Below are 25,298 nucleotides of genomic sequence, written 5' to 3'. Positions count from 1 at the left end.
TGCCCATCTATCCTGAAAGTTTCATGAAGATTGATCCAGCCGTTTCCCCATAATATCGTTAACAAAAAAAATACCCAAAGAAATCCAACCGAAAACAATACCTTGCCCCGTTTACTCTGTAGTGAGGGAGATAAAAATAAAACTAACAGAAAAAGTGAAGCCTGAAAGCCAGTGTCTGTGGCAAGCTGAGAAACTAATGTTATGATATACGGGTAGAATGTATACTCTCTAGTGGAATATGAATGTGACGCTAGCTGCAAATAATTTCACACAATCAACAAAAGCTTAAAACAAGTCCAAAGTCTCCCCACTCTCCCCTACAAGATTGTAAAGTTTTGCACTTGTCTGAGTTTAACCTGAGGAATTACATTACCAGCATTCACTTATTTAATTTAAAATATACAATCACATTCGTGAATCGTCTCTCATTGTCCTGAAAAGTGCTGTAAATAAAAAGTGTGTTTAGTATTTATTAACACACAGACAAATCTCTGCTGTCCTATATTTTAAAGGTGGGAGCAAACTCTAAAAGGTGGTAGTTTTGAACATTTTTATTTCTGTCTTTCTATCTATATGTGCTGTGTGTGTGTGTGTGTGTGTGTGTGTGTGTGTGTGTGTGTGTGTGTGTGTGTGTGTGTGTGTCTGTCTGTCTGTCTGTCTGTCTGTCTGTCTTTTGGGGATGATGATAAATGGCTAAATTGGAAAATTGTCTGGTCCATTGGAAAAAATGGAAAACAATTTCTCGATTTGGGAATTCAGATCAACATTTTGTAACACACCAAGTTGTCTGTGCTGTGTAGAAGAAATAAACATTAATAAATTAATCCACTGTATATTAATACAACAAAATACTGGTGACTGGCATGTAATGGACACTCCACGAAAAGAAAAGAAAAAACCAACACACAATAAAAAAATCTTGGATATCAAGGCGAGATATGTGCCTTTTGTTCACTATATACATTTCTGAATAACATATCAGAACTATAAATAATCCCTTACCAAATCTAGAGAATCAGCCTCATCCAGAAGATTATTTTCCTTCATTGCACGCTGCATAGTTTTTGTAAAACTGGGGTCCATCACTAAAACACTTTGTGCTCCAAGTGTAGAATATTTACAGTCACTCTTCCTTGAGTCAGTTGTCATACAAGCATCATAATGATACCCATGCGGCAGAGTTCCAGTAACTCCTGTGTCTGCATAACTGGGTGGATAGTACGGAATAACTGGGAGATTGGACTGATAGAAGATCCGTGATTGTCGCCACCTGTAGATCTTTACTGATATTATAACTACTACAGTTGTGATGAAAAGGAAAGAGACAGCAGCTAATGCTAAAACTAAATAAAAGGTGAGGTCATCGTTATATTGTTTGGCGTGCGTAAAGTCGGTGAATTCTGAGAGCACTTCAGGGAAAGTGTCCGCTACAGCTACATTGATGTTGACTACAGCTGAGCGAGATGGCTGTCCGTTATCCTCCACAACTACAGTCAGCTTTTGTTTCACTGCATCTTTATCAGTGACCTGGCGCACAGTCCGTATCTCTCCATTCTGCGCTCCCACTTCAAACAGCGCCCTGTCTGTGGCTTTCTGGAGTTTGTAGGAGAGCCAGGCGTTCTGTCCAGAGTCCACATCAACAGCCACCACTTTAGTGACCAGATAGCCGACATCTGCTGAACGAGGCACGATCTCAGCCACCACAGAGCCACCAGTCTGTACTGGGTAGAGAACCTGAGGAGCGTTGTCATTCTGATCTTGGATTGTAATTTTCACTGTCACGTTACTACTGAGTGGAGGGGAGCCTCCATCCTGCGCTCTGACATGGAAATGGAAGTCCTTTAACTGCTCGTAGTCGAAAGAGCGCACAGCATTAATGACTCCACTATCAGCACTGATGGACACATATGATGATACAGGAACTCCATTGACAGTGCTGTCTTCTAAAATATAAGCAACTCGAGCATTCTGGTTGGAGTCTGCGTCACTGGCCTTCACTGTGAATATAGAGAGACCTGGTGTGTTGTTCTCCACCACATAGGCCTCGTAATGATTTCTCTCAAAAACAGGCGCGTTGTCATTTACATCTGATATGTGTAAACGGAGAGAAGTGCTGCTGGAGAGTGAGGGAACTCCCTCATCAGAGCAAGTCACACTGATGTTATACTCAGCTTCTCTCTCTCTGTCTAATTCCTGATCTGTGCGCATGGCAAAAACAGTGTTTGATGGAGATATGATTGAAAATGGAACATTATCATTGATTTCACAGTGAACTTTGCCATTTGCTTCTGAGTCTGGGTCATTTACGTTAATCATTGCAACAGTATTTCCTATAGGGGAGTTTTCTTGTATGGAACTCGCCATGGATAGGATAGCAAGAGTTGGTTTATTGTCATTTATATCTAAGACATTCACAGTTATCTTAGATGAGTCTGAGAGACCTCCTTGGTCCCTGGCTTGAATGTCAAGTTGATAATGGCTTTTAGTTTCATAGTCAATTTGTCCTTTGAGTGTGATTTCGCCATTATCTTCGTTTATGTTAAACACATCTTTCACACTTTTATCTGTGTTTGAAATGTAATAAGTCACCTGTCCATTTGTTCCTTCATCAGCATCAGATGCGCTCACCCTTGTCAGTGTTGAACCCGTTGGTGAGTTTTCAATTATTGAGGCTTTATATATTTTTTGAGTAAAGATAGGAGCATTATCATTTGCATCCAGAACATTAACGTGGATCTGTACAGTACCGGATAGAACCGGTTCACCTCCATCCATGGCTGTTAATAACAGAGTAAACGTTTCCTGCTTTTCTCTATCGAGTGGTTTTTGTAAAATCATTTCTATATTTTTACCTCCGTCTCCATGAGTTTCCAGTTTTAACACAAAATGATCTGTCGGTTTCAGTGAGTAGCTCTGAAGTCCGTTAGTACCGACATCAGCATCCATTGCTCTCTCTAACATGAATCTCGCTCCCGGTGCAGCAGCCTCGCTTATTTCAATCCTGATTTCCTCTGTTTGGAAAAATGGCGCATTATCATTGATGTCCGTGATTTCGACAGTGATTGTATACAGCTCCATCGGGTTTTCAAGAATCATTTGGAGATGTAAAGCGCACGGAGTCTTTGTTGCGCAAAGCGACTCTCGATCTATTTTTTCTTTGATGAGGAGCATTCCTCTCTCTTTATTCAGTGCAATGTATTCTACGCTGTCCACCGTATGAACTCGTGCTTTTCCAGAATTTAGCCTTTTTATTTCCAAACCCAAATCCAGAGCAATATTTCCGATCACTGAACCTTTCACCATTTCCTCCGGTATGGAGTAACTGACCTGCCCGAGCACGGAGCGAGAAGAAAGGAGGATAGAAAACAACACCGTGTGCCACATCACTGCCATTTTCTCCGCCACGCCAGAGATCCTCAGAAAGAACAATACCATCCAGGTTTAATATCCACGGAACGAGCTTAAATCCACCGTAAACCCGTTTACAAAAATTTAAACGATTACGTCAACACCGCAAACATGATGCGAATTAAAATCCTTTCTTCTCCCTTGTCTATCAGTCGCTGAGTGAGGATGTGAGTCATAATTCTCAGCTTCCTTGATACACAGCGGCCCTTTGAGTCAAAAGCAAGTATTACAGATGGTTTAACCAAAGATTTAAGAAAAATTAAATTGGAAATTGTAATTAGTTGTTTATATGCCTAACCACTATTCTGACGGAATTATGATCAGGGTTGTATTCACTCGAAACTAAAAATATCGATCTACTTTTTCCCCTTTCGTTTCTTTTTAACCTCCTCTCGACTTTTATGAAACTCACTGTTTTCAAGAAATAAACAGATAAACAAAAAAAAAAAAAAACATGAGTCAAATTGTATATTTCTTGTAAATGTCTTTCGGAGAAAAACAATTACGTTTAAGTAGAAATTCTAATGATAACATAAACTAATTACCTTAGAGTTAAAAAAAAAAAAACACGAATCACATCCAGTTTCCTAACGTTCGCCTCCATACAATATGATAAACAACAGCCATATTGAATCGTCGGTCCAAAGCAAGTGGCTTTGAAAATGACTACAGCGTACAGAAAAATAAGTTTGACATTTAGCAATAAATTAAATTAAATCATGCACGGGATTAAACAAACAAACAAACAAACAAACAAACATCAATAAAACAACGTTATCACACATGGTGTTTCTATTTAAACAAATCTGGACGTATATTGTCTAGTGATTAGTGTCAGGATGAAGATGTACAATAACAAACTCTTACCATTTCAGGAGAATCAGAATCTTCTACAAGAATATTTTCTCTCATTGCGCGCTGCATAGTTTCTGTAAAACTCGGGTCCATCACTAAAACACTTTGTGCTCCAAGTGTAGAATATTTACAGTCACTCTTCCTCGAGTCAGTCGTCATACAAGCATCATAATGATACCCGTGCGGCAGAGTTCCAGTAACTCCTGTGTCTGCGTAACCGGGTGGATAGTACGGAATAACTGGGAGATTGGACTGATAGAAGATGCGCGATTGTCTCCACCTGTAGATCTTTACTGATATTATAACTACTACAGTTGTGATGAAAAGGAAAGAGACAGCAGCTAATGCTAAAACTAAATAAAAGGTGAGGTCATCGTTATATTGTTTGGCGTGCGTAAAGTCGGTGAACTCTGAGAGCATTTCAGGGAAAGTGTCCGCTACAGCTACATTGATGTTGACTACAGCTGAGCGAGATGGCTGTCCGTTATCCTCCACAACTACAGTCAGCTTTTGTTTCACTGCATCTTTATCAGTGACCTGGCGCACAGTCCGTATCTCTCCATTCTGCGCTCCCACTTCAAACAGCGCCCTGTCTGTGGCTTTCTGGAGTTTGTAGGAGAGCCAGGCGTTCTGTCCAGAGTCCACATCAACAGCCACCACTTTAGTGACCAGATAGCCGACATCTGCTGAACGAGGCACGATCTCAGCCACCACAGAGCCACCAGTCTGTACTGGGTAGAGAACCTGAGGAGCGTTGTCATTCTGATCTTGGATTGTAATTTTCACTGTCACGTTGCTACTGAGTGGAGGGGAGCCTCCGTCCTGCGCTCTGATACGGAAACGGAAGTCCTTTAACTGCTCGTAGTCGAAAGAGCGCACTGCATTAATGACTCCACTATCAGCACTGACGGACACATAGGATGATACAGGAACTCCATTGACAGTGCTGTCTTCTAAAATATAAGCAACTCGAGCATTCTGGTTGGAGTCTGCGTCACTGGCCTTCACTGTGAATACAGAGAGACCTGGTGTGTTGTTCTCCACCACATAGGCCTCGTAATGATTTCTCTCAAAAACAGGCGCGTTGTCATTTATATCTGATATGTGTAAACGGAGAGAAGTGCTGCTGGAGAGTGAGGGAACTCCCTCATCAGAGCAAGTCACACTGATGTTATACTCAGCTTCTCTCTCTCTGTCTAATTCCTGATCTGTGAGCAGACTAAAGAAATTATTGGACGGTGAAGTGATAATAAATGGAATATTATCAGTGATAATACACTGAACTTGTCCATTTTCACCTGAATCCGGATCATTCACTTTCATCATTGCTATAACTGTGGCTGAAGGAGACTCTTCAGATATAGAACTCGACATAGAGAGAATAGTGATTACTGGTTTATTGTCATTTATATCCATGACGTCAATCATTATTTTACAGGAATCTGAGAGTCCTCCTTGATCTTTTGCCTGAATATCAACTTGAAAATGATTTGTTTTTTCATAGTCAATCAGCCCGGTTAATGTTATTTCACCATTATTTTGATTTATAGTAAAGACATCTTTCACACTTTTATCTGTGTTTGAAATGTAATAAGTCACCTCTCCGTTTGTTCCTTCATCAGCATCAGATGCGCTCACGGTCGTCAGTTTCGTTCCTTTCGGTGAGTTTTCGATTATTGAGGCTTTATATATTTTTTGCATGAAGACAGGAGGATTATCATTAACATCTAGAACAGTAACGTGGATCTGTACAGTACCGGACAGAACCGGTTCACCTCCATCCATGGCTGTTAATAATAATGTCAGCCTTTCCTGCTTTTCTCTATCGAGTGGTTTTTGTAAAATCATTTCTACATTTTTACCTCCGTCTGCGTGATTCTGCAGTTCTAACACAAAATGATCTGTAGGTTTCAGTGAGTAGCTCTGAAGGCCGTTTGTACCGACATCAGCATCCATTGCTCTCTCTAACATGAATCTCGCTCCCGGTGCAGCAACCTCGCTTATTTCAATCCTGATTTCCTCTGTCTGGAAAAACGGAGCGTTGTCGTTTATATCCGTGATTTCTACAGTGATTGTGTACATTTCCATCGGATTCTCAAGTATCATTTGGAGATGTAAAGCGCATAGTGTTGCTTTCGCGCACAAAGACTCCCGATCTATTTTTTCTTTGATGAGCAGCAAACCTCTCTCTTTATTCAGCTCGATGTATTCTGTGTCATCCCCGGAAAATGCGCGCGCCTTTCCAGATTTCAGTCTTTTTAAATCCAAACCCAAATCCTGAGCAATATTTCCAACCATCGAGCCTTTCGCCATTTCCTCCGGTATGGAGTAACTGACCTGCGCGAGCACGGAGCGAGAAGAAAGGAGGATGAACAACAATACCGTGTGCCACATCACCGCAGCGTCTGTACAGAAGATCTCCAAAATGAACTCGATGCTATAATCCTTCGGATCAGCAGTAATCGAGTATAACTCGTACATGAACTGATCTTAAACTAGCCGACGAATATAATCCACCAAGACCGCAATGATGCAGAAAATCTGAGGCGAAGGCTTTTCTTTCTTTGATTAACTCGAGATGTTGTGGGCGAGTCTGGGGCGGATACAGATGGATTAAGTGCACCCTTAGTACACAGCGGCCCTTTGAGTACAATACTGGGAACTACACATCAACTACAACCACCGACACACATCAGGACACCAGTGTATTAAAAGTACAGGATAATTTATCTTCAAAGAACACCTTTAAGCAACACGCTGTGTAAATGTGTAGTAATTTTTTAACCATAAGGAGAAAAGAAGATAATAAAATTGCTTGAGTCTTGACTGGTCTCTTGGCTTTCTGCTGAAAATATTAGCCCCATATTTTTTTATTTGCATTTTGTAAATTCTCTTGAAGCTTTAACTGACAATACGATATGGAAAAATGGCTTTTAAAGTTTTGATTGACAAATCTGATTGTATTTTGTAAATATAAGCATTTTTGTTTTAATCTGATGCCTGCAACCACTCAAAAAACTTGAGATGGGGGACAAATAAGATGGAAAAGTTTATATACTATTCAATTGATACCGTTTTGAAATTTTCCACAATAAGCAGGTACATTAAAAAAAAAATAAACGATAAGTAAGGCTGGAAACTCCTGTTGAATGTGTGTGACCTTCAGATGGCATTGCATGAGAAAATGTCATGCTCCTGTAATAAAGAGGCACATGAGCTTGGGAGCACTCTGGAAAACAACTGTTAATAAATGGTCTGCCACTGCATCAAGAAATGCTGCCTGCAAGTCTACTATGCAAGGAGAAAGCCATACATCAATTCTATGCAGAAATGCTGCTCAGTAATCTGGGCTCAAACTCATCTCAGATGGACCAAAAGACATCGGAAACATTTGCTGTGGTCAGATGAGTCCATGTTTCAGCTTGTTTTTGGGAAAAACAGGTGTCCCGTTTTCCTTGTCAAAGACAAACTGGTCCATCCAGATTATCAGTGAAAGATGCAAAAGCTAACATCTGTCACGGTATGGGGTGCATCAGTGCCCACATCATGACTGACTTGCATATGCATAAAGGTACCAGTGACACAAAGGTGTATATTAGGATTTTAGAGTGACATATATGCTGCCATCAAGGTGATATATTTTCCCAGGAAATCCATGGTTATTTCAGCAAGACAATGCCATACCTCATTCGGTACGTGCTACAACAGTGTAGCTTCAGAGAGACAGGATGCATTTGCTCGACTGGCCTACCAACAGTCCAGATCTTTCTCCTCAAGAAAATGTGTGGCACAACAAGAGGAGAATCAGACAGCAGCGACCATGAACTGTTGAGCATTTAAAGAATTGTATCAAGCAAGAATGGGCAAAAATTCCACTTGGCAAACTCCAACAATTACTATCCTTAGTTCACAAATGATTAAAAAGTGTAATGAAAAGACAAAGTGATGTAATGTAGTCATAAATGTGCCTCTGTCCCAATTTTTTTGAGTGTGTTGAAGGCAACAAATTCTCAATTTGTTTACTTTCACAAAGTACACTTTAAGTTGGTCAGTGAAAACATTGGAAATCTTTTCTTTATACATTTGTCCATTAAATTAAAGTTCAACAGAATTAATAAACTACAGATTTTTGGTTTTAGTGTAACGCTCTTCCTTACAGTTTTATCTCCAAACACAGAATTTCATTAATTTGATGATGACAAGCAATGACATTATGGCAATAAAATCAGAACAATTTCATCTAAATAACAAATTACAAATAATGTGTTTTTATTTCAAATCTAAGTGTTTTAATACTTGTTGACACAATACACTTGAATTATATGCACCTAAAAAATTTGTACTGTTACCTTTGAAAAAGTCACTGCTTGTGCTTTATTCAGATTTATGGCAAAACACTGAAACTCTCATAGTCAAAAGAAATCAGACAAACAGCTATTGCAAGACTTAAAACTGAAAATATAATATATTTATCTTTCTGACAGCTGGAGAATGGAATGAAAAGATAGTCTTGTCTTGTCTTGTCTTCTTCCGCTTTATCCGGGACCAGGTCGCGGAGGCAGCAGTCTAAGCATGGAAGCCCAAACTTCCCTTTCCCCAGACACCTCGGCCAGCTCCTCGGGAAGAACATCGAGGCGTTCTCAGGCCAGCCGAGAGACATGGTCCCTCCAGCGTGTCCTGGGTCTTCCCCAGGGCCTCCTCCCGGGGGGACATGCCTGGAACACCTCCCCAGGGAGGCGTCAAGGAGGCATCCAAAAAAGATGCCCGAGCCACCTCAGCTGATTCCTCTCGATGTGGAGGAGCAGCGGCTCTACTCCGAGCTCCTCCCGAGTGACTGTGCTTCTCACCCTATCTCTAAGGGAGCGCCCAGCCACCCTGCGAAGGAAACTAATTTAGCTGCTTGTATCCGCAATCTTGTTCTTTCGGTCATTACCCAAAGCTCATGACCATAGGTGAGAGTCAGAACATAGATCGACCGGTAAATTGAGAGCTTCGCCTTTTGGCTCAGCTCCTTCTTCACCATGACAGACCGGTAAAGCAACCGCATCACTGCGGAGGCTGCACTGATCCGCCTGTCGATCTCATGCTCCATCCTTCCCTCACTCATGAACAAGATCCCGAGATACTTAACCTCCTCCACTTGAGGCAGGACTTCTCCACCAACCTGAAGAGGGCAAGCCACCCTTTTCCGGTTGAGAACCATGGCCTCGGACTTGGAGGTGCTGATTCTCATCCCAGCCGCTTCACACTCAACTGCAAACCGCCCCAGTGCATGCTGGAGGTCCTGGTTTGAAGAAGCCAACAGGACAACATCATCCGCAAAAAGCAGAGATGAAATCCTCTGGTTCCCAAACAGGATTCCTTCCAGCCCCTGGCTGTGCCTAAAAATTCTGTCCATAAAAATTATGAACTGAACTGGTGACAAAGGGCAGCCCTGCCGGAGTCCATCATGCACTGGGAACAGGTCTGACTTACTGCTGGCAATGGGAACCAGACTCTTGCTCCGTTCGTACAGGGACCGGACAGCCCTTAGCAAAGGGCCCCGAACCCCATACTCCCGAAGCACCCCCCACAGAATACCACAAGGGACATGGTCGAATGCCTTCTCCAGATCCACAAAGCACATGTGGACTGGTTGGACAAACTCCCATGAACCCTCGAGCACCCTGTGAAGGGTATAGAGCTCGTCCAATGTTCCACGACCAGGACGAAAACCGCATTGTTCCTCCTGGATCCAAGGTTCGACTATCGGTCGAATTCTCCTCTCCAGTACCCTGGAGTAAACCTTCCCTGGGAGGCTGAGAAGTGTGATTCCTCTATAAGTGGATCACACTCTCCGGTCCCCTTTCTTAAAAAGAGGGACCACCATCCCAGTCTGCCACTCCAGAGGTGTTAAGGTATAACATAAAGTAAAACAGCATTTGGGAATGGAAGAAACATCCATCCATCCATTATCTTCCAGTGACCACTCATTCATTAGGGTTGCAGTGGAAGCTGGAGTGAATACCAGCTAATTTCAGGTGAGAGACAGTGTTCACCCTGGACAGGTCACCAATCTATCACTGGGCTGACACAAAGATAAACAACCATTCACACTCACAGGAGGAAACCAGAGCACCAACAGACAAACAGAGGCATGGAGAGAACATGCAAACTGTACACAGAAAGGCCCCAGTCGGGCGCAAGGTTCAAACCTAGAACCTTCTTGCTGTGAGGTGACAGTGCTAACCACTGCACCATCATGCCACTCTGGAAGAAACAGAGATACAAAAATACTCTCAAAATATACTCACTAAAACCGGTTATACTTTAATGCTGATTCACCATTTCATAATATCTCATCTCATCTCATCTCATTATCTGTAGCCGCTTTATCCTGTTCTACAGGGTCGCAGGCAAACTAGAGCCTATCCCTGCTGACTGCAGGCAAAAGGCGGGGTACACCCTGGACAAGTCGCCAGGTCATCACAGGGCTCCATTTCATAATAATCCTGAAAATATTTCTAAACATCTCTAACATTTTCTTTCTGGTTTCATTCTGTTAAAGACAAATTATGTAAACGTTGTGACTTTTCCACTATTAATCTGAGCAGTAATCTCACTGACCAGAGCAAACTACATGTGAGAACTGACTTCAGAATTGAATACATACCTTGGAAGAATCCATATTTTAGCTTATTTTAAAAGGAGAACAATAACATCACATGAACAGTGTCCACTTATTATGCAAGAAAAGAAGGTGTTTTTGATTCTTGGTAAAGGGATGACACGCAAAATTGTCTTATGTTTGAAAAAAAATAGTCTTTGGAAATCTAGTTTAATATTTTGTAACACATCAAACTAATCCACACTGTGCTGAAGAAATTTTAGCACAGTGATTTTCTGACAAAAAGAAACGTACATTTTCAAGCACTGCAGTCTGTGATTTAATACAGATTTAGCCACAAGAGTCAACAAAAACAATACAGCTTAAAGATAATGCAACAGATTTGCTTATTTTGGTGCATGCAAAAAATAGGCATGATATAAAAGCAAGAAGTAATCCCTCACCAAATCTAGAGAATCAGCCTCATCCAGAAGATTATTTTCCTTCATTGCGCGCTGCATAGTTTCTGTAAAACTCGGGTCCATCACTAAAACACTTTGTCCTCCAAGTGTAGAATATTTACAGTCACTCTTCCTCGAGTCAGTTGTCATACAAGCATCATAATGATACCCATGCGGCAGAGTTCCAGTAACTCCTGTGTCTACATAACCAGGTGGATAGTACGGAATAACTGGGAGATTGGACTGATAGAAGATGCGCGATTGTCTCCACCTGTAGATCTTTACTGATATTATAACTACTACAGTTGTGATGAAAAGGAAAGAGACAGCAGCTAATGCTAAAACTAAATAAAAGGTGAGGTCACCATTATATTGTTTGGCGTGCGTAAAGTCGGTGAATTCTGAGAGCACTTCAGGGAAAGTGTCCGCTACAGCTACATTGATGTTGACTACAGCTGAGCGAGATGGCTGTCCGTTATCCTCCACAACTACAGTCAGCTTTTGTTTCACTGCATCTTTATCAGTGACCTGGCGCACAGTCCGTATCTCTCCATTCTGCGCTCCCACTTCAAACAGCGCCCTGTCTGTTGCTTTCTGGAGTTTGTAGGAGAGCCAGGCATTCTGTCCAGAGTCCACATCAACAGCCACCACTTTAGTGACCAGATAGCCGACATCTGCTGAACGAGGCACGATCTCAGCCACCACAGAGCCACCAGTCTGTACTGGGTAGAGAACCTGAGGAGCGTTGTCATTCTGATCTTGGACTGTAATTTTCACTGTCACGTTACTACTGAGTGGAGGGGAGCCTCCATCCTGCGCTATGACCCGGAAATGGAAGTCCTTTAACTGCTCATAGTCAAAAGAGCGCACGGCATTAATGACTCCACTATCAGCACTGACTGACACATAGGATGATACAGGAACTCCATTGACAGTGCTGTCTTCTAAAATATAAGCAACTCGAGCATTTTGGTTGGAGTCTGCGTCACTGGCCTTCACTGTGAATATAGAGAGACCTGGTGTGTTGTTCTCCACCACATAGGCCTCATAATGATTTCTCTCAAAAACAGGTGTGTTGTCATTTACATCTGATATGCGTAAATGGAGAGAAGTGCTGCTGGAGAGTGAGGGAACTCCCTCATCAGAGCAAGTCACACTGATGTTATACTCAGCTTCTCTCTCTCTGTCTAATTCCTGATCTGTGAGCAGACTAAAGAAATTATTGGACGAAGATGTGATAACAAAAGGAATATTTTCTTTTATATGGCAGTGAACTTGCCCATTAAGACCAGAGTCTGGGTCATTAACATTAAGCATGGCAATTACAATGCCAGACTTAGACTCCTCAGATACAGTATTTGACCGAGAAATGATAGTGATCGCAGGTTTGTTATCATTTACATCAATAATGTCTATCATAACTTTGCAAGAATCTGAAAGGCCTCCTTGATCTCGTGCTTGTATATTAATCTGGTAATAGCTTGCTTTTTCATAGTCAATTAACCCATTAACTGACACTTTACCAGTTTGTGGATCGACTACAAAGACATCATTTAAATCCATAATATTTGAGATGTAATACGATACTATACCATTAGATCCTTCATCTTTATCCAGGGCTCTGACGGTTATTAACTCGGAGCCCTTTGGTGAATTTTCAGTGACTGTGGCTTTATATATTTTTTGATCGAAAACAGGAGCATTGTCATTAACGTCCAGAACAGAGACGTGTATTTGTACAGTTCCAGACATACGCGGTTCTCCTCCGTCTGTCGCAGTTAAAGTCAAAGTCAGGTGTTTCTGATTTTCGCGATCGAGCGGTTTTTTTTAACACCAGCTCCATATTTTTATCACCGTCAGTCTGGCTTTTTAACTGCAACGCAAAATGATCTGTAGGTTTCAGGGAATAACTGAGCAAGCCATTAACTCCAACATCCAAGTCGACAGCGTGCTCTAACACGAATTTGGCACCGGGGAGAGCTAACTCACTAATTTCAAATGTAATTTCATTTCTTTGAAAATGTGGAGAGTTATCGTTTATATCTGTAATTTCGACTGTTATTTCATAGAGCTCCATCGGATTCTCGAGGACAATCTGAGGATGCAAAGCGCATGGAGTCGTTTTTGCACAAAGAGCCTCTCGGTCTATTTTCTCGTTAATGAGGAGCATTCCCCTCTCTTTATTCAACACAATATACGGCATCTCGTCGCCCGTGTATATCCGGACATTTCTTGATTTCATTGTCTGTACATCCAAACCTAAATCTCGCGCTATATTTCCAACAATTGCGCCTTTCTCCATTTCCTCTGGAATCGAGTAACTGACCTGCCCGAGCACGGAGCGAGAAGAAAGGATGATGAAAAACAATACCGTGTGCCACATCACTGCAACACCCTCAGACACGACAACCAGGACCCGCCTCGTCCAGTTCTGCAGTCCTTATAGTGAATAACTGCCAAGTGTGACTCCTTAATTCGATATTTTTTTAAACAGTCACCGAAAAATAATCCATCAAACATGAGAAAATGAGGAAAACGCCAGAGAAAGATTTTTTTTCCCTCTTGGACGATGTGGGTGAGTCTGCGCTCGGATACAGAGAGATTTTAATGCACCGTTGTTGAACAGCGGCTCTCGGAGTCCAAAACTGAGAACTGCACATTATAAAGGCAAACAAGTTTTACTTCATGCTGTTCTTTAAATTAGGAAACTCATAAAGATACACATAGTAATCAAAATAAAACTATGAAATTGTCTTGGGCTTGCAGTGTACTCTGTACCATACCTTAAAACAAAACACAAAAACATCCAGTTTGAATTCTTTGTATTGTGCAAAAGTCTCATCTCATCTCATTATCTCTAGCCGCTTTATCCTTCTACAGGGTCGCAGGCAAGCTGGAGCCTATCCCAGCTGACTACGGGCGAAAGGCGGGGTACACCCTGGACAAGTCGCCAGGTCATCACAGGGCTGACACATAGACACAGACAACCATTCACACTCACATTCACACCTACGGTCAATTTAGAGTCACCAGTTAACCTAACCTGCATGTCTTTGGACTGTGGGGGAAACCGGAGCACCCGGAGGAAACCCACGCGGACACGGGGAGAACATGCAAACTCCACACAGAAAGGCCCTCGCCGGCCCCGGGGCTCGAACCCAGGACCTTCTTGCTGTGAGGCGACAGCGCTAACCACTACACCACCGTGCCGCCTTGTGCAAAAGTAATGAAAGAAAAGGAAACGGAAACTAGCGCTGCTGTATAAATGCCACAGGAATTTTTTAGACATACAATAGACAATATTTTGTCAGAAATACGAATAAGTCGGCATGTTAGAGTTAAAAGTGATACATGAAACATGATTAACAAGACACATTGTCTGACGCTGTCCAGGACTTGTGGTGCTGAAAAGACTGAACCATTGCAGGCAGGGTAAAAAAAAAGGAATTCAGATAACTTTTTCTCGACAGAGACATGAAGAACAGTAATTGCCATATAATGTCTAAAAGAATATATTTACCTCAGATTATAAAATTAATCATTTTATCGACAATCAATGAAGCATTTCATCCACATTTTCTTCTTCTAGCAATTAAAAGTTAATTAAATTGTTTAGGAGAGTTTGGTGGATACTTTTATTGCTCTGTAAACATCAAGCTCATTTTTATGCATGATAATAAACTCTTACCATTTCCGGATAATCGGAATCTTCTCGAAGATTATTTTCCTTCATCGCGCGCTGCATAGTCTCTGTAAAACTCGGGTCCATCACTAAAACACTTTGTCCTCCAAGTGTAGAATATTTACAGTCACTCTTCCTCGAATCAGTCGTCATACAAGCATCATAATGATACCCGTGCGGCAGAGTTCCAGTAACTCCTGTGTCTGCGTAACCGGGTGGATAGTACGGAATAACTGGGAGATTGGACTGATAGAAGATGCGCGATTGTCTCCACCTGTAGATCTTTACTGATATTATAACTACTACAGTAGTGATGAAAAGGAAAGAGACAGCAGCTAATGCTAAAACTAAATAAAAGGTGAGGTCATCGTTATATTGTTTGGCGTGCGTAAAGTCGATGAATTCTGAGAGCACTTCAGGGAAAGTGTCCGCTACAGCTACATTGATGTTGACTACAGCTGAGCGAGACGGCTGTCCGTTATCCTCCACAACCACAGTCAGCTTTTGTTTCACTGCATCTTTATCAGTGACCTGGCGCACAGTCCGTATCTCTCCATTCTGCGCTCCCACTTCAAACAGCGCCCTGTCTGTGGCTTTCTGGAGTTTGTAGGAGAGCCAGGCGTTCTGTCCAGAGTCCACATCAACAGCCACCACTTTAGTGACCAGATAGCCGACATCTGCTGAACGAGGTACGATCTCAGCCACCACAGAGCCACCAGTCTGTACTGGGTAGAGAACCTGAGGAGCGTTGTCATTCTGATCTTGGATTGTAATTTTCACTGTCACGTTACTACTGAGTGGAGGGGAGCCTCCGTCCTGCGCTCTGATACGGAAACGGAAGTCCTTTAACTGCTCATAGTCGAAAGAGCGCACGGCATTAATGACTCCACTATCAGCACTGACGGACACATAGGATGATACAGGAACTCCATTGACAGTGCTGTCTTCTAAAATATAAGCAACTCGAGCATTCTGGTTGGAGTCTGCATCACTGGCCTTCACTGTGAATACAGAGAGACCTGGTGTGTTGTTCTCCACCACATAGGCCTCGTAATGATTTCTCTCAAAAACAGGCGCATTGTCATTTACATCTGATATGTGTAAACGGAGAGAAGTGCTGCTGGAGAGTGGGGGAAATCCCTCATCAGAGCACGTCACACTGATGTTATACTCAGCTTCTCTCTCTCTGTCTAATTCCTGATCTGTGAGCAGGCTAAAGAAGTTTTTGGACGCGGATGTGATAGCAAACGGAATATTATCACTAATCGTGCATTGAACTTGTCCATTCGCAGCTGAATCAGGGTCATTCACTTTCATCATCGCTACAACAGTTCCAGAAACAGATTCCTCTGATATCGAGCTGGACAATGAGAGAATAGTGATAGCTGGTTTATTGTCATTTACGTCCAATAACTCAATTATTATTTTGCATGAATCAGAGAGTCCTGCGCTATCTTTGGCCTGAATTTCAAGTTGATAATTGTTTGCTTTTTCAAAGTCGACCGCACCATTTAATATAACCTCACCAGTTTGTTGATCTACAATAAACAATTCTAACAAACTGTCCTTTGTTTTTGATAAATAGTATGTCACCTGACCGTTAGAGCCTTCATCCGCGTCAGAGGCGCTCACGCTAATTACTTTAGTCCCTTTCGGTGCATTTTCTGTTAATGCAGCCCGGTACACCTTTTGTGTGAAAATCGGAGCATTGTCATTAACATCTAGAACAGTAACGTGAATCTGTACAGTACCGGATAGAACCGGTTCACCTCCATCCATGGCTGTTAATAACAGAGTAAACGTTTCCTGCTTTTCTCTATCGAGGGGTTTTTGTAAAATAATTTCAAGGCTCTTATCAGCGTCTGCGTGATTTTGCAGTTCTAACACAAAATGATCTGTAGGTTTCAGTGAGTAGCTCTGAAGGCCGTTGGTACCGACATCAGCATCCATTGCTCTTTCTAACATGAATCTCGCTCCCGGTGCAGCAGCCTCGCTTATTTCAATCCTGATTTCCTCTGTCTGGAAAAACGGAGCGTTGTCGTTTATATCCGTGATTTCTACAGTGATTGTGTACATTTCCATCGGATTCTCAAGTATCATTTGGAGATGTAAAGCGCACGGTGTTGTTTTAGCGCACAAAGATTCCCGATCTATTTTTTCCTTTAAATGAAGCAAACCTCTCTCTTTATTCAGCTCGATGTATTCCGGGTTATCTCCGGAAAATATTCGTGCTTTTCCAGATTTTAATCTTTTTAAATCCAATCCCAAATCTTGAATAATATTTCCAACAATCGAGCCTTCCGCCATTTCCTCCGGTATGGAGTAACTGACCTGCGCGAGCACGGAGCGAGAAGAAAGGAGGATGAACAACAATACCGTGTGCCACATCGTCGCAGCGTCTGTACAGAAGATCTCCAAAATGTTCTCAGGTGTTGAAATCCTTATACGTACCAATCAAGAAGAAATACTGAAACTGATTGCTCTTAAAATAGACTCCGAAGATGGAGAAAACGAGACAGACGCGAATGCTTTTTCTTTCTTTGATTATTCTGGATGCAGTGGGCGAGTCTGAGGTGGACGGAAGAGGATTGAGGGCACCGTAAGTACACAGCGGCCCTTTGAGTTGAAAAGTGAGAACTACACATCCTTTGTCGGCTTAATTTGCATTTTCGTTGATAACATTAAAAATCGACCTATAATAATAATAATAATAATAATAATAATAATAATAATAATAATTATTATTATTATTATTATTATTATTATTATTATTATTATTATTATTATTGTCATTAACTTGACGTAACGAGCTACAAAACCGGTCCCGAATTAATCTATTAAATAAAACTGATGACATTCATTTTACGCTTGTCCAGATCCTGCACGGAAACAAAAAAGCATTACTGTCTTCAGCATCATGAATCAGTTACTTGTATTTTCTGTCGCTGTGCAGAATCTGTAGATAAGTTACATATAATGACAAATTTTTATTTTATACTCTACAGGACTGTTCACACAAAGTTTAAGATACGCCAAGATAAGTATAACTAAAATCATAAAAGATTCCTATAGAGAACTATAGAGAAAGAATATGGATTATTCCATATATGGAAAATGTGTTAAACATTTACGAAACCATAAATACATTTAAACGTTATACAAACCTTTAAAGGGAGAAATTGATATATAGACAACAATATATTGGTATTGATGCAATACAGAGCTGTCTACTGTCTGTAAATTTACTCTCTGCCGAGTACATTTTCAAAAGCTACAAAACAGATCTCACAGATTACAATTATATAGAAATGATATCTGGCTCGCTTCATATAGTTGGATGACTAAAAGACATGATTTTAAGAGTATAACAAACCCTTACCATTTCAGGAGACTCAGGGTCTTCTAGTAGATTATTTTCCTTAATTGCGCGCTGCATAGTCTCTGTAAAACTCGGGTCCATCACTAAAACACTTTGTCCTCCAAGTGTAGAATATTTACAGTCACTCTTCCTCGAGTCAGTCGTCATACAAGCATCATAATGATACCCGTGCGGCAGAGTTCCAGTAACTCCTGTGTCTGCGTAACCGGGTGGATAGTACGGAATAACTGGGAGATTGGACTGATAGAAAATGCGCGATTGTCTCCACCTGTAGATCTTTACTGATATTATAACTACTACAGTAGTGATGAAAAGGAAGGAAACAGCAGCTAATGCTAAAACTAAATAAAAGGTGAGGTCATCGTTATATTGTTTGGCGTGCGTAAAGTCGGTGAATTCTGAGAGCACTTCAGGGAAAGTGTCCGCTACAGCTACATTGATGTTGACTACAGCTGAGCGAGATGGCTGTCCGTTATCCTCCACAACCACAGTCAGCTTTTGTTTCACTGCATCTTTATCAGTGACCTGGCGCACAGTCCGTATCTCTCCGTTCTGCGCTCCCACTTCAAACAGCGCCCTGTCTGTGGCTTTCTGGAGTTTGTAGGAGAGCCAGGCGTTCTGTCCAGAGTCCACATCAACAGCCACCACTTTAGTGACCAGATAGCCGACATCTGCTGAACGAGGCACGATCTCAGCCACCACAGAGCCACCAGTCTGTACTGGGTAGAGAACCTGAGGAGCGTTGTCATTCTGATCTTGGACTGTAATTTTCACTGTCACGTTACTGCTGAGTGGAGGGGAGCCTCCGTCCTGCGCTCTGACGCGGAAACGGAAGTCCTTTAACTGCTCGTAGTCGAAAGAGCGCACGGCATTAATGACTCCACTATCAGCACTGACGGACACATAGGATGATACAGGAATTCCACTAACAGTGCTGTCTTCTAAAATATAAGCAACTCGAGCATTCTGGTTGGAGTCTGCGTCACTGGCCTTCACTGTGAATATAGAGAGACCTGGTGTGTTGTTCTCCACCACAGAGGCCTCGAAATGATTTCTCTCAAAAACAGGTGTGTTGTCATTTACATCTGATATGTGTAAACGGAGAGAAGTGCTGCTGGAGAGTGAGGGAACTCCCTCATCAGAGCAAGTCACACTGATGTTATACTCAGCTTCTCTCTCTCTGTCTAATTGCTGGTCTGTGAGCAGGCTAAAGAAATTATTGGACGGTGAAGTGATAATAAATGGAATATTATCATCAACATTACAGTGAACTTGTCCGTTTGCACCTGAATCCGGATCATTTACTTTCAACATGGCAACCACAGTATTAAGTTTGGATTCTTCGGATATTGAACTGGACATAGAAAAAATGGTGATTGCTGGATTGTTATCATTAATGTCCAGCACATCAATAATTACTTTACATGTGTCGGAGAGTCCTCCTTGGTCTCTGGCCTGAATATCAAGCTGGTAAATGTTCGATTTTTCATAATCAATCTGACCATTTAATGTAACTTCACCGTTTTTCTCATTTACAAGAAAAATATCAGCCACCGCACTGTCCACTGCGTCAGAAATGTAATAAGACACTTGACCATTGGAGCCTTCATCCGCGTCGGAAGCGCTTACTGTTGTTAATTTTGTGGCCTTCATTGCATTTTCTGTTATTGTAGCTTTATACACTTTTTGAGTAAATACAGGAGGATTATCATTTACATCCACGACTGTTATGTATATTTGCATTGTTCCTGACAGACGAGACTCACCACCATCAAACGCTGTCAACAACAAATTAATTTGTCCTTCCTTTTCTCGATCAAGGGGTTTTTGCAAAATCATCTCTACATTCTTCTCACCGCCTGATTCTTCATCTAACACAAAATTATCCCTGGGTTGAAGGGAATAGCTCCGCAGTCCGTTTGTCCCAACATCCGGGTCAGTAGCTTTACCCAGCACGAATCTGGCACCGATCATTGCTGACTCGCTTATTTCAAACTTCATTTCATTCTTCTTAAAATTAGGAGCATTGTCGTTGATGTCCGTGATCTCCACGGTAACAGAATATAACTCCATCGGGTTTTCCAGAATCATCTGGAGATGGAGCGCACATGGGGTTAATTTCGCACACAGATATTCCCGGTCCATTTTCTCTTTAATCAGAAGCAATCCATTTTCTCTGTTCAGTTCGACATATTCCGTCCTCTCGCCTGAAAAGACGCGCGCTTTCCCCGATTTCATTCTTTTTAAATCCAAACCCAAATCCTGCGCGATATTTCCGATCATCGACCCTTTCGCCATTTCCTCGGGAATAGAATAAGTGATCTGTCCGCACGCGCAGTCAGAACAAAAGACAAAGAAGAAAAGCAGGACCGTGTGCCACAAAGCCATGGCGGATGGCTTCTTCTTGGAAATAAGCGTCCTTAAAAGCAGCAATCTTAACGTGGAGCTCAGGTTTGAATTGCTAGAAAACAAATGTTCCTTCCTTTTTATGAAAGCGATGATGCTCCTACATCATGTTAACACTGATCGTGAGAAAAACGTCTCCTCCTTTCTTTCTTTTTGATCCAGTGGGATGACGTGGGAGGGTATGATTATTTTATCCCTCTATCAGTCCATCGCTGTTAAACAGCGGCCCTATGAGTCAAAACTAAGAACTACAAATAAATTCCTAATAACTCAAATGTCATAATTATACAGCAAAGTTAGATTTCGTAATAAATCGCATAATTTCTAAGGTACAAAAGACTGAACAAATAAATAAAATCTATAATTTCTCTCTCTCTTTTTCTCTATATATTTCCATTTTATACATTTTAGTGATATTCATTAAATCCTTGTACATGTGAAATATGAAAATATTATAGAAACTAAGAACATGGAATTTACTCGCTTCCTCCACCCTCCCTCTACTCCACATCCTCTTCCTCTTCCTCACTGCAATATATATTTTTTCCAAACAAGCCATTCATCTCGCATGTATGTATGAACTGAAATTGATTTTCTGCCTTTTTAAAGTTTTCTCAAAGAATCTATGTATCAGTCTAAATCTAACAAAGACATCTTCACTGAACAGATGATATGATTTGACATGATTCGATATGGCATGATACATGATATATTTGATTACTAATGGTCAGCTTTCAGAATACAGAGGAAAATTATTTGGAGCTGTCCAACATAATTGGTACTGAAAGCTAGTTTAAAACTGATGCTTCAACATGACACCACTCCTACAAACTTGTAGCACTTTGCACCACTCATATTGAAAACATGAACATCTCCAAATTCGATGAAAGAGTACAAAATTTATGGGAGGTAAAGGACAGGTTTGGTGTTTGCAGTTTTTCTTACAATTTCATTCAAATAAAATGAACAGAATCCAGCTACAGCAAAACTATCCATCCAAGCATAAATTGGACACACAGCCCACTCCCACACACAACAACAACAACAACAATAATCCTGAAGATGTATGAGCAGCACATTTTGTCAACAAGGCAGTGGATTATTAAATAAATCTTTATCAGTTCTGGAAAGTTTCCAACTTGTTTACCTTCCCTGATAATGGCATGTTCTTTCTTAGTGAAGCTTGGAGCCATCACTAAAACATTTTGATAACTGCATACAGGCCAGTTTTTACACTTTCTATATCATAAGTCTGTCATCACAGTCCTAGTAATTCCTATATATGCATAAATATTTAGATTGTGCTGAAAACACTTGGCTTTTGTCTAATATTAATGCAAAATCAAAGGGCAAAGGACATTAGAGTCAGCAGTGTAAGTGAATCTTCCCGTCATGATCCAATATGAAGTGATGAAAACCTCACACCAGCAAAGATAAATGAATAAATATCACACTGCACTGACACATAATATTTATATAATCCTACACCATCAGTCAACTAAAGGAAAAAAAAGCCAGAGATAAAGTTTGTGAGCAATGTCAGCAAAGTGCATTTATATTCATATATCTGTTCCTGAAACACCATCAAGTTGTATAAAGGAGCATGTTGCAAGCAAAATCGTCATCCCTTAAGGAATTAAAAACACAGCTTTCTAGTGCGGTATGATAATTATTCTATAAGAAAAGAAATGGTACTGTGTTTTTGATCCTGATAAATGTTTTTGCCATCCAAAATATTCAGACACCAGAATATTAGAAGAAAATATAGGCTTAAGGGCAATCAAACAGTATATTCTTGCAAAATCATCTGCAATGCTGACTGAAATGAAAAGTATACAGTATACACACTGGGAAAGGTGCATTGTAAGGAATTGAGGAAACGAGACCTTACCAGGTCAAGACAGTCAGGGTCTTCAATGAGAATATTTTCCTTCATTGCGCGCTGCATAGTTTCTGTAAAACTCGGGTCCATCACTAAAATACTTTGTCCTCCAAGTGTAGAATATTTACAGTCACTCTTCCTCGAGTCAGTCGTCATACAAGCATCATAATGATACCTTTGCGGCAGAGTTCCAGTAACTCCTGTGTCTGCATAACCGGGTGGATAGTACGGAATAACTGGGAGATTGGACTGATAGAAGATGCGCGATTGTCTCCACCTGTAGATCTTTACTGATATTATAACTACTACAGTTGTGATGAAAAGGAAAGAGACAGCAGCTAATGCTAAAACTAAATAAAAGGTGAGGTCATCGTTATATTGTTTGGCGTGCGTAAAGTCGGTGAATTCTGAGAGCACTTCAGGGAAAGAGTCCGCTACAGCTACATTGATGTTGACTACAGCTGAGCGAGATGGCTGTCCGTTATCCTCCACAACTACAGTCAGCTTTTGTTTCACAGCATCTTTATCAGTGACCTGGCGCACAGTCCGTATCTCTCCATTCTGCGCTCCCACTTCAAACAGCGCCCTGTCTGTGGCTTTCTGGAGTTTGTAGGAGAGCCAGGCATTCTGTCCAGAGTCCACATCAACAGCCACCACTTTAGTGACCAGATAGCCGACATCTGCTGAACGAGGCACGATCTCAGCCACCACAGAGCCACCAGTCTGTACTGGGTAGAGAACCTGAGGAGCGTTGTCATTCTGATCTTGGATTGTAATCTTCACTGTCACGTTACTACTGAGTGGAGGGGAGCCTCCGTCCTGCGCTCTGACCTGGAAAAGGAAGTCCTTTAACTGCTCGTAGTCGAAAGAGCGCACGGCATTAATGACTCCACTATCAGCACTGACTGACACATAGGATGATACAGGAACTCCACTGACAGTGCTGTCTTCTAAAATATAAGCAACTCGAGCATTCTGGTTGGAGTCTGCATCACTGGCCTTCACTGTGAATACAGAGAGACCTGGTCTGTTGTTCTCCACCACATAGGCCTCGTAATGATTTCTCTCAAAAACAGGTGTGTTGTCATTTACATCTGATATGTGTAAATGGAGAGAAGTGCTGCTGGAGAGTGAGGGAACTCCCTCATCAGAGCAAGTCACACTGATGTTATACTCAGCTTCTCTCTCTCTGTCTAATTCCTGATCTGTACGCAGACTAAAGAAATTATTTGACTGAGATACTATTGCAAATGGAATATTGTCATTGATATCACAGTGAACTTGTCCATTTGCACCCGAATCCAGATCATTTACCTTCAACATGGCAATGACGGTGTTTATTGTGGACATTTCAGATGTAGAACTGGACATAGATATAATGTCAATAGTTGGCTTATTATCATTAATGTCCAGCACATCAATAATTACCTTACATGTGTCAGAGAGTCCTCCTTGGTCTCTGGCCTGAATATCAAGCTGGTAAATGTTTGATTTTTCATAATCAATCTGGCCGTTTAATGTAATTTCTCCACTTTCCTTCTTTACAACAAAAATATTAGCCACAGATCTGTCCACTGCGTCAGAAATGTAATAAGACACTTGACCATTGGAGCCTTCATCTGCGTCAGAAGCACTTACTGTTATCACTTTGGTGTCCTTTATTTCATTTTCCGTTATTGTAGCTTTATACACTTTTTGAGTAAATACAGGAGGATTGTCGTTAGCATCCACGACTGTTATGTATATTTGCATTGTTCCTGACAGACGAGACTCACCACCATCAAACGCTGTCAACAACAAATTAATTTGTCCTTCCTTTTCTCGATCAAGGGGTTTTTGCAAAATCATCTCTACATTCTTCTCACCGCCTGATTCTTCATTTAATACAAAATTATCCCTGGGTTGAAGGGAATAGCTCCGCAGTCCGTTTGTCCCAACATCCGGGTCAGTAGCTTTACCCAGCACGAATCTGGCACCGATCATTGCTGACTCGCTTATTTCAAACCTCATTTCATTGTTCTGGAAATTAGGAGCATTGTCGTTGATGTCCGTGATCTCCACGGTAACAGAATATAACTCCATCGGGTTTTCCAGAATCATCTGGAGATGCAGAGCGCATGGAGTTATTTTTGCGCACAGAGACTCCCGGTCTATTTTCCCTTTAATCAGAAGCAATCCATTTTCTCTGTTCAGTTCGACATATTCCGTGCTGCCTCCTGTATAAATTCGCGCTTTCCCCGTTTTCAGTCTTTTTAAATCCAAACCCAAATCCTGCGCGATATTTCCGATCATCGACCCTTTCGCCATTTCCTCGGGAATAGAATAAGTGATCTGTCCGCAGGCGCAGTCAGAACAAAAGACGAAGAAGAAAAGCAGGACCGTGTGCCTCAAAGCCATGGCGGATATTTCAGTGCCTGATATCAAAATCCTTTGAATCTTTTCCCCCCTCGTTCTGACAGTCACTTTTGTTTATTCTCTTTTGTCGAAAATTGCATCTTAAACAAGTTTTATTTTACAGTAAAACCCAACTCGTTTGCAACGACATCGTGTATATACTGTTCGAGTGAAAAGCCTGCCCTGCCTTTCTCTGTCACACAGAAAGACGAGGTAGGAGGGTTAGGGAGTTGAAAGTCAGAGCC

General features: G+C 41.4%; 3 protein-coding genes and 1 pseudogene across 18 annotated transcripts in view; all 4 read right to left on the bottom strand.

Moving 5' to 3' along the window:
- The window catches only part of LOC132873435 (protocadherin beta-15-like), a 246,338-nt gene that overhangs the window by 71,690 nt on the left and 149,350 nt on the right, over positions 1–25,298 (bottom strand). For 2 of the 16 annotated variants that reach the window (XM_060908986.1, XM_060908987.1), the window contains exon 1: positions 4,276–6,773. The exons of 13 other annotated variants lie outside the window; for them this stretch is intronic. In XM_060908986.1, the coding sequence (XP_060764969.1) occupies positions 4,276–6,744 (2,469 nt within the window). In that variant the 5' untranslated portion in view covers positions 6,745–6,773. Of the gene's footprint in view, positions 1–4,275; positions 6,774–18,371; positions 20,867–25,298 lie in introns of those variants that run through there. One more of the 16 variants, XM_060909000.1, reaches the window with a different exon arrangement.
- LOC132873641 (protocadherin gamma-A11-like) lies at positions 985–3,435 on the bottom strand. The gene has a single exon (XM_060909391.1). The coding sequence runs from the start codon at positions 3,433–3,435 to the stop codon at positions 985–987; it is 2,451 nt and encodes an 816-aa protein (XP_060765374.1).
- LOC132873754 (protocadherin gamma-A11-like) lies at positions 11,257–13,708 on the bottom strand (annotated as a pseudogene).
- Positions 22,272–25,056, bottom strand: LOC132873752 (protocadherin gamma-A11-like). The gene is made up of 2 exons (XM_060909560.1): positions 22,664–25,056; positions 22,272–22,275 (listed from the first exon to the last, which is right to left on the bottom strand). The coding sequence occupies exons 1-2, from the start codon at positions 25,054–25,056 to the stop codon at positions 22,272–22,274; spliced, it is 2,397 nt and encodes a 798-aa protein (XP_060765543.1).

Source organism: Neoarius graeffei, chromosome 25 (assembly GCF_027579695.1).
Source record: "Neoarius graeffei isolate fNeoGra1 chromosome 25, fNeoGra1.pri, whole genome shotgun sequence".
In the NCBI taxonomy this organism is placed as follows: Eukaryota; Metazoa; Chordata; class Actinopteri; order Siluriformes; family Ariidae; genus Neoarius; species Neoarius graeffei.
This window is presented reverse-complemented; position numbering and strand designations above follow the sequence as displayed.

Coding starts and splice junctions, on each gene's coding strand:
- LOC132873641 (XM_060909391.1), bottom strand. CDS start 3,435: ATGGTATTGTTCTTTCTGAGGATCTCTGGCGTGGCGGAGAAAATGGCA.
- LOC132873752 (XM_060909560.1), bottom strand. CDS start 25,056: ATGGCTTTGAGGCACACGGTCCTGCTTTTCTTCTTCGTCTTTTGTTCT.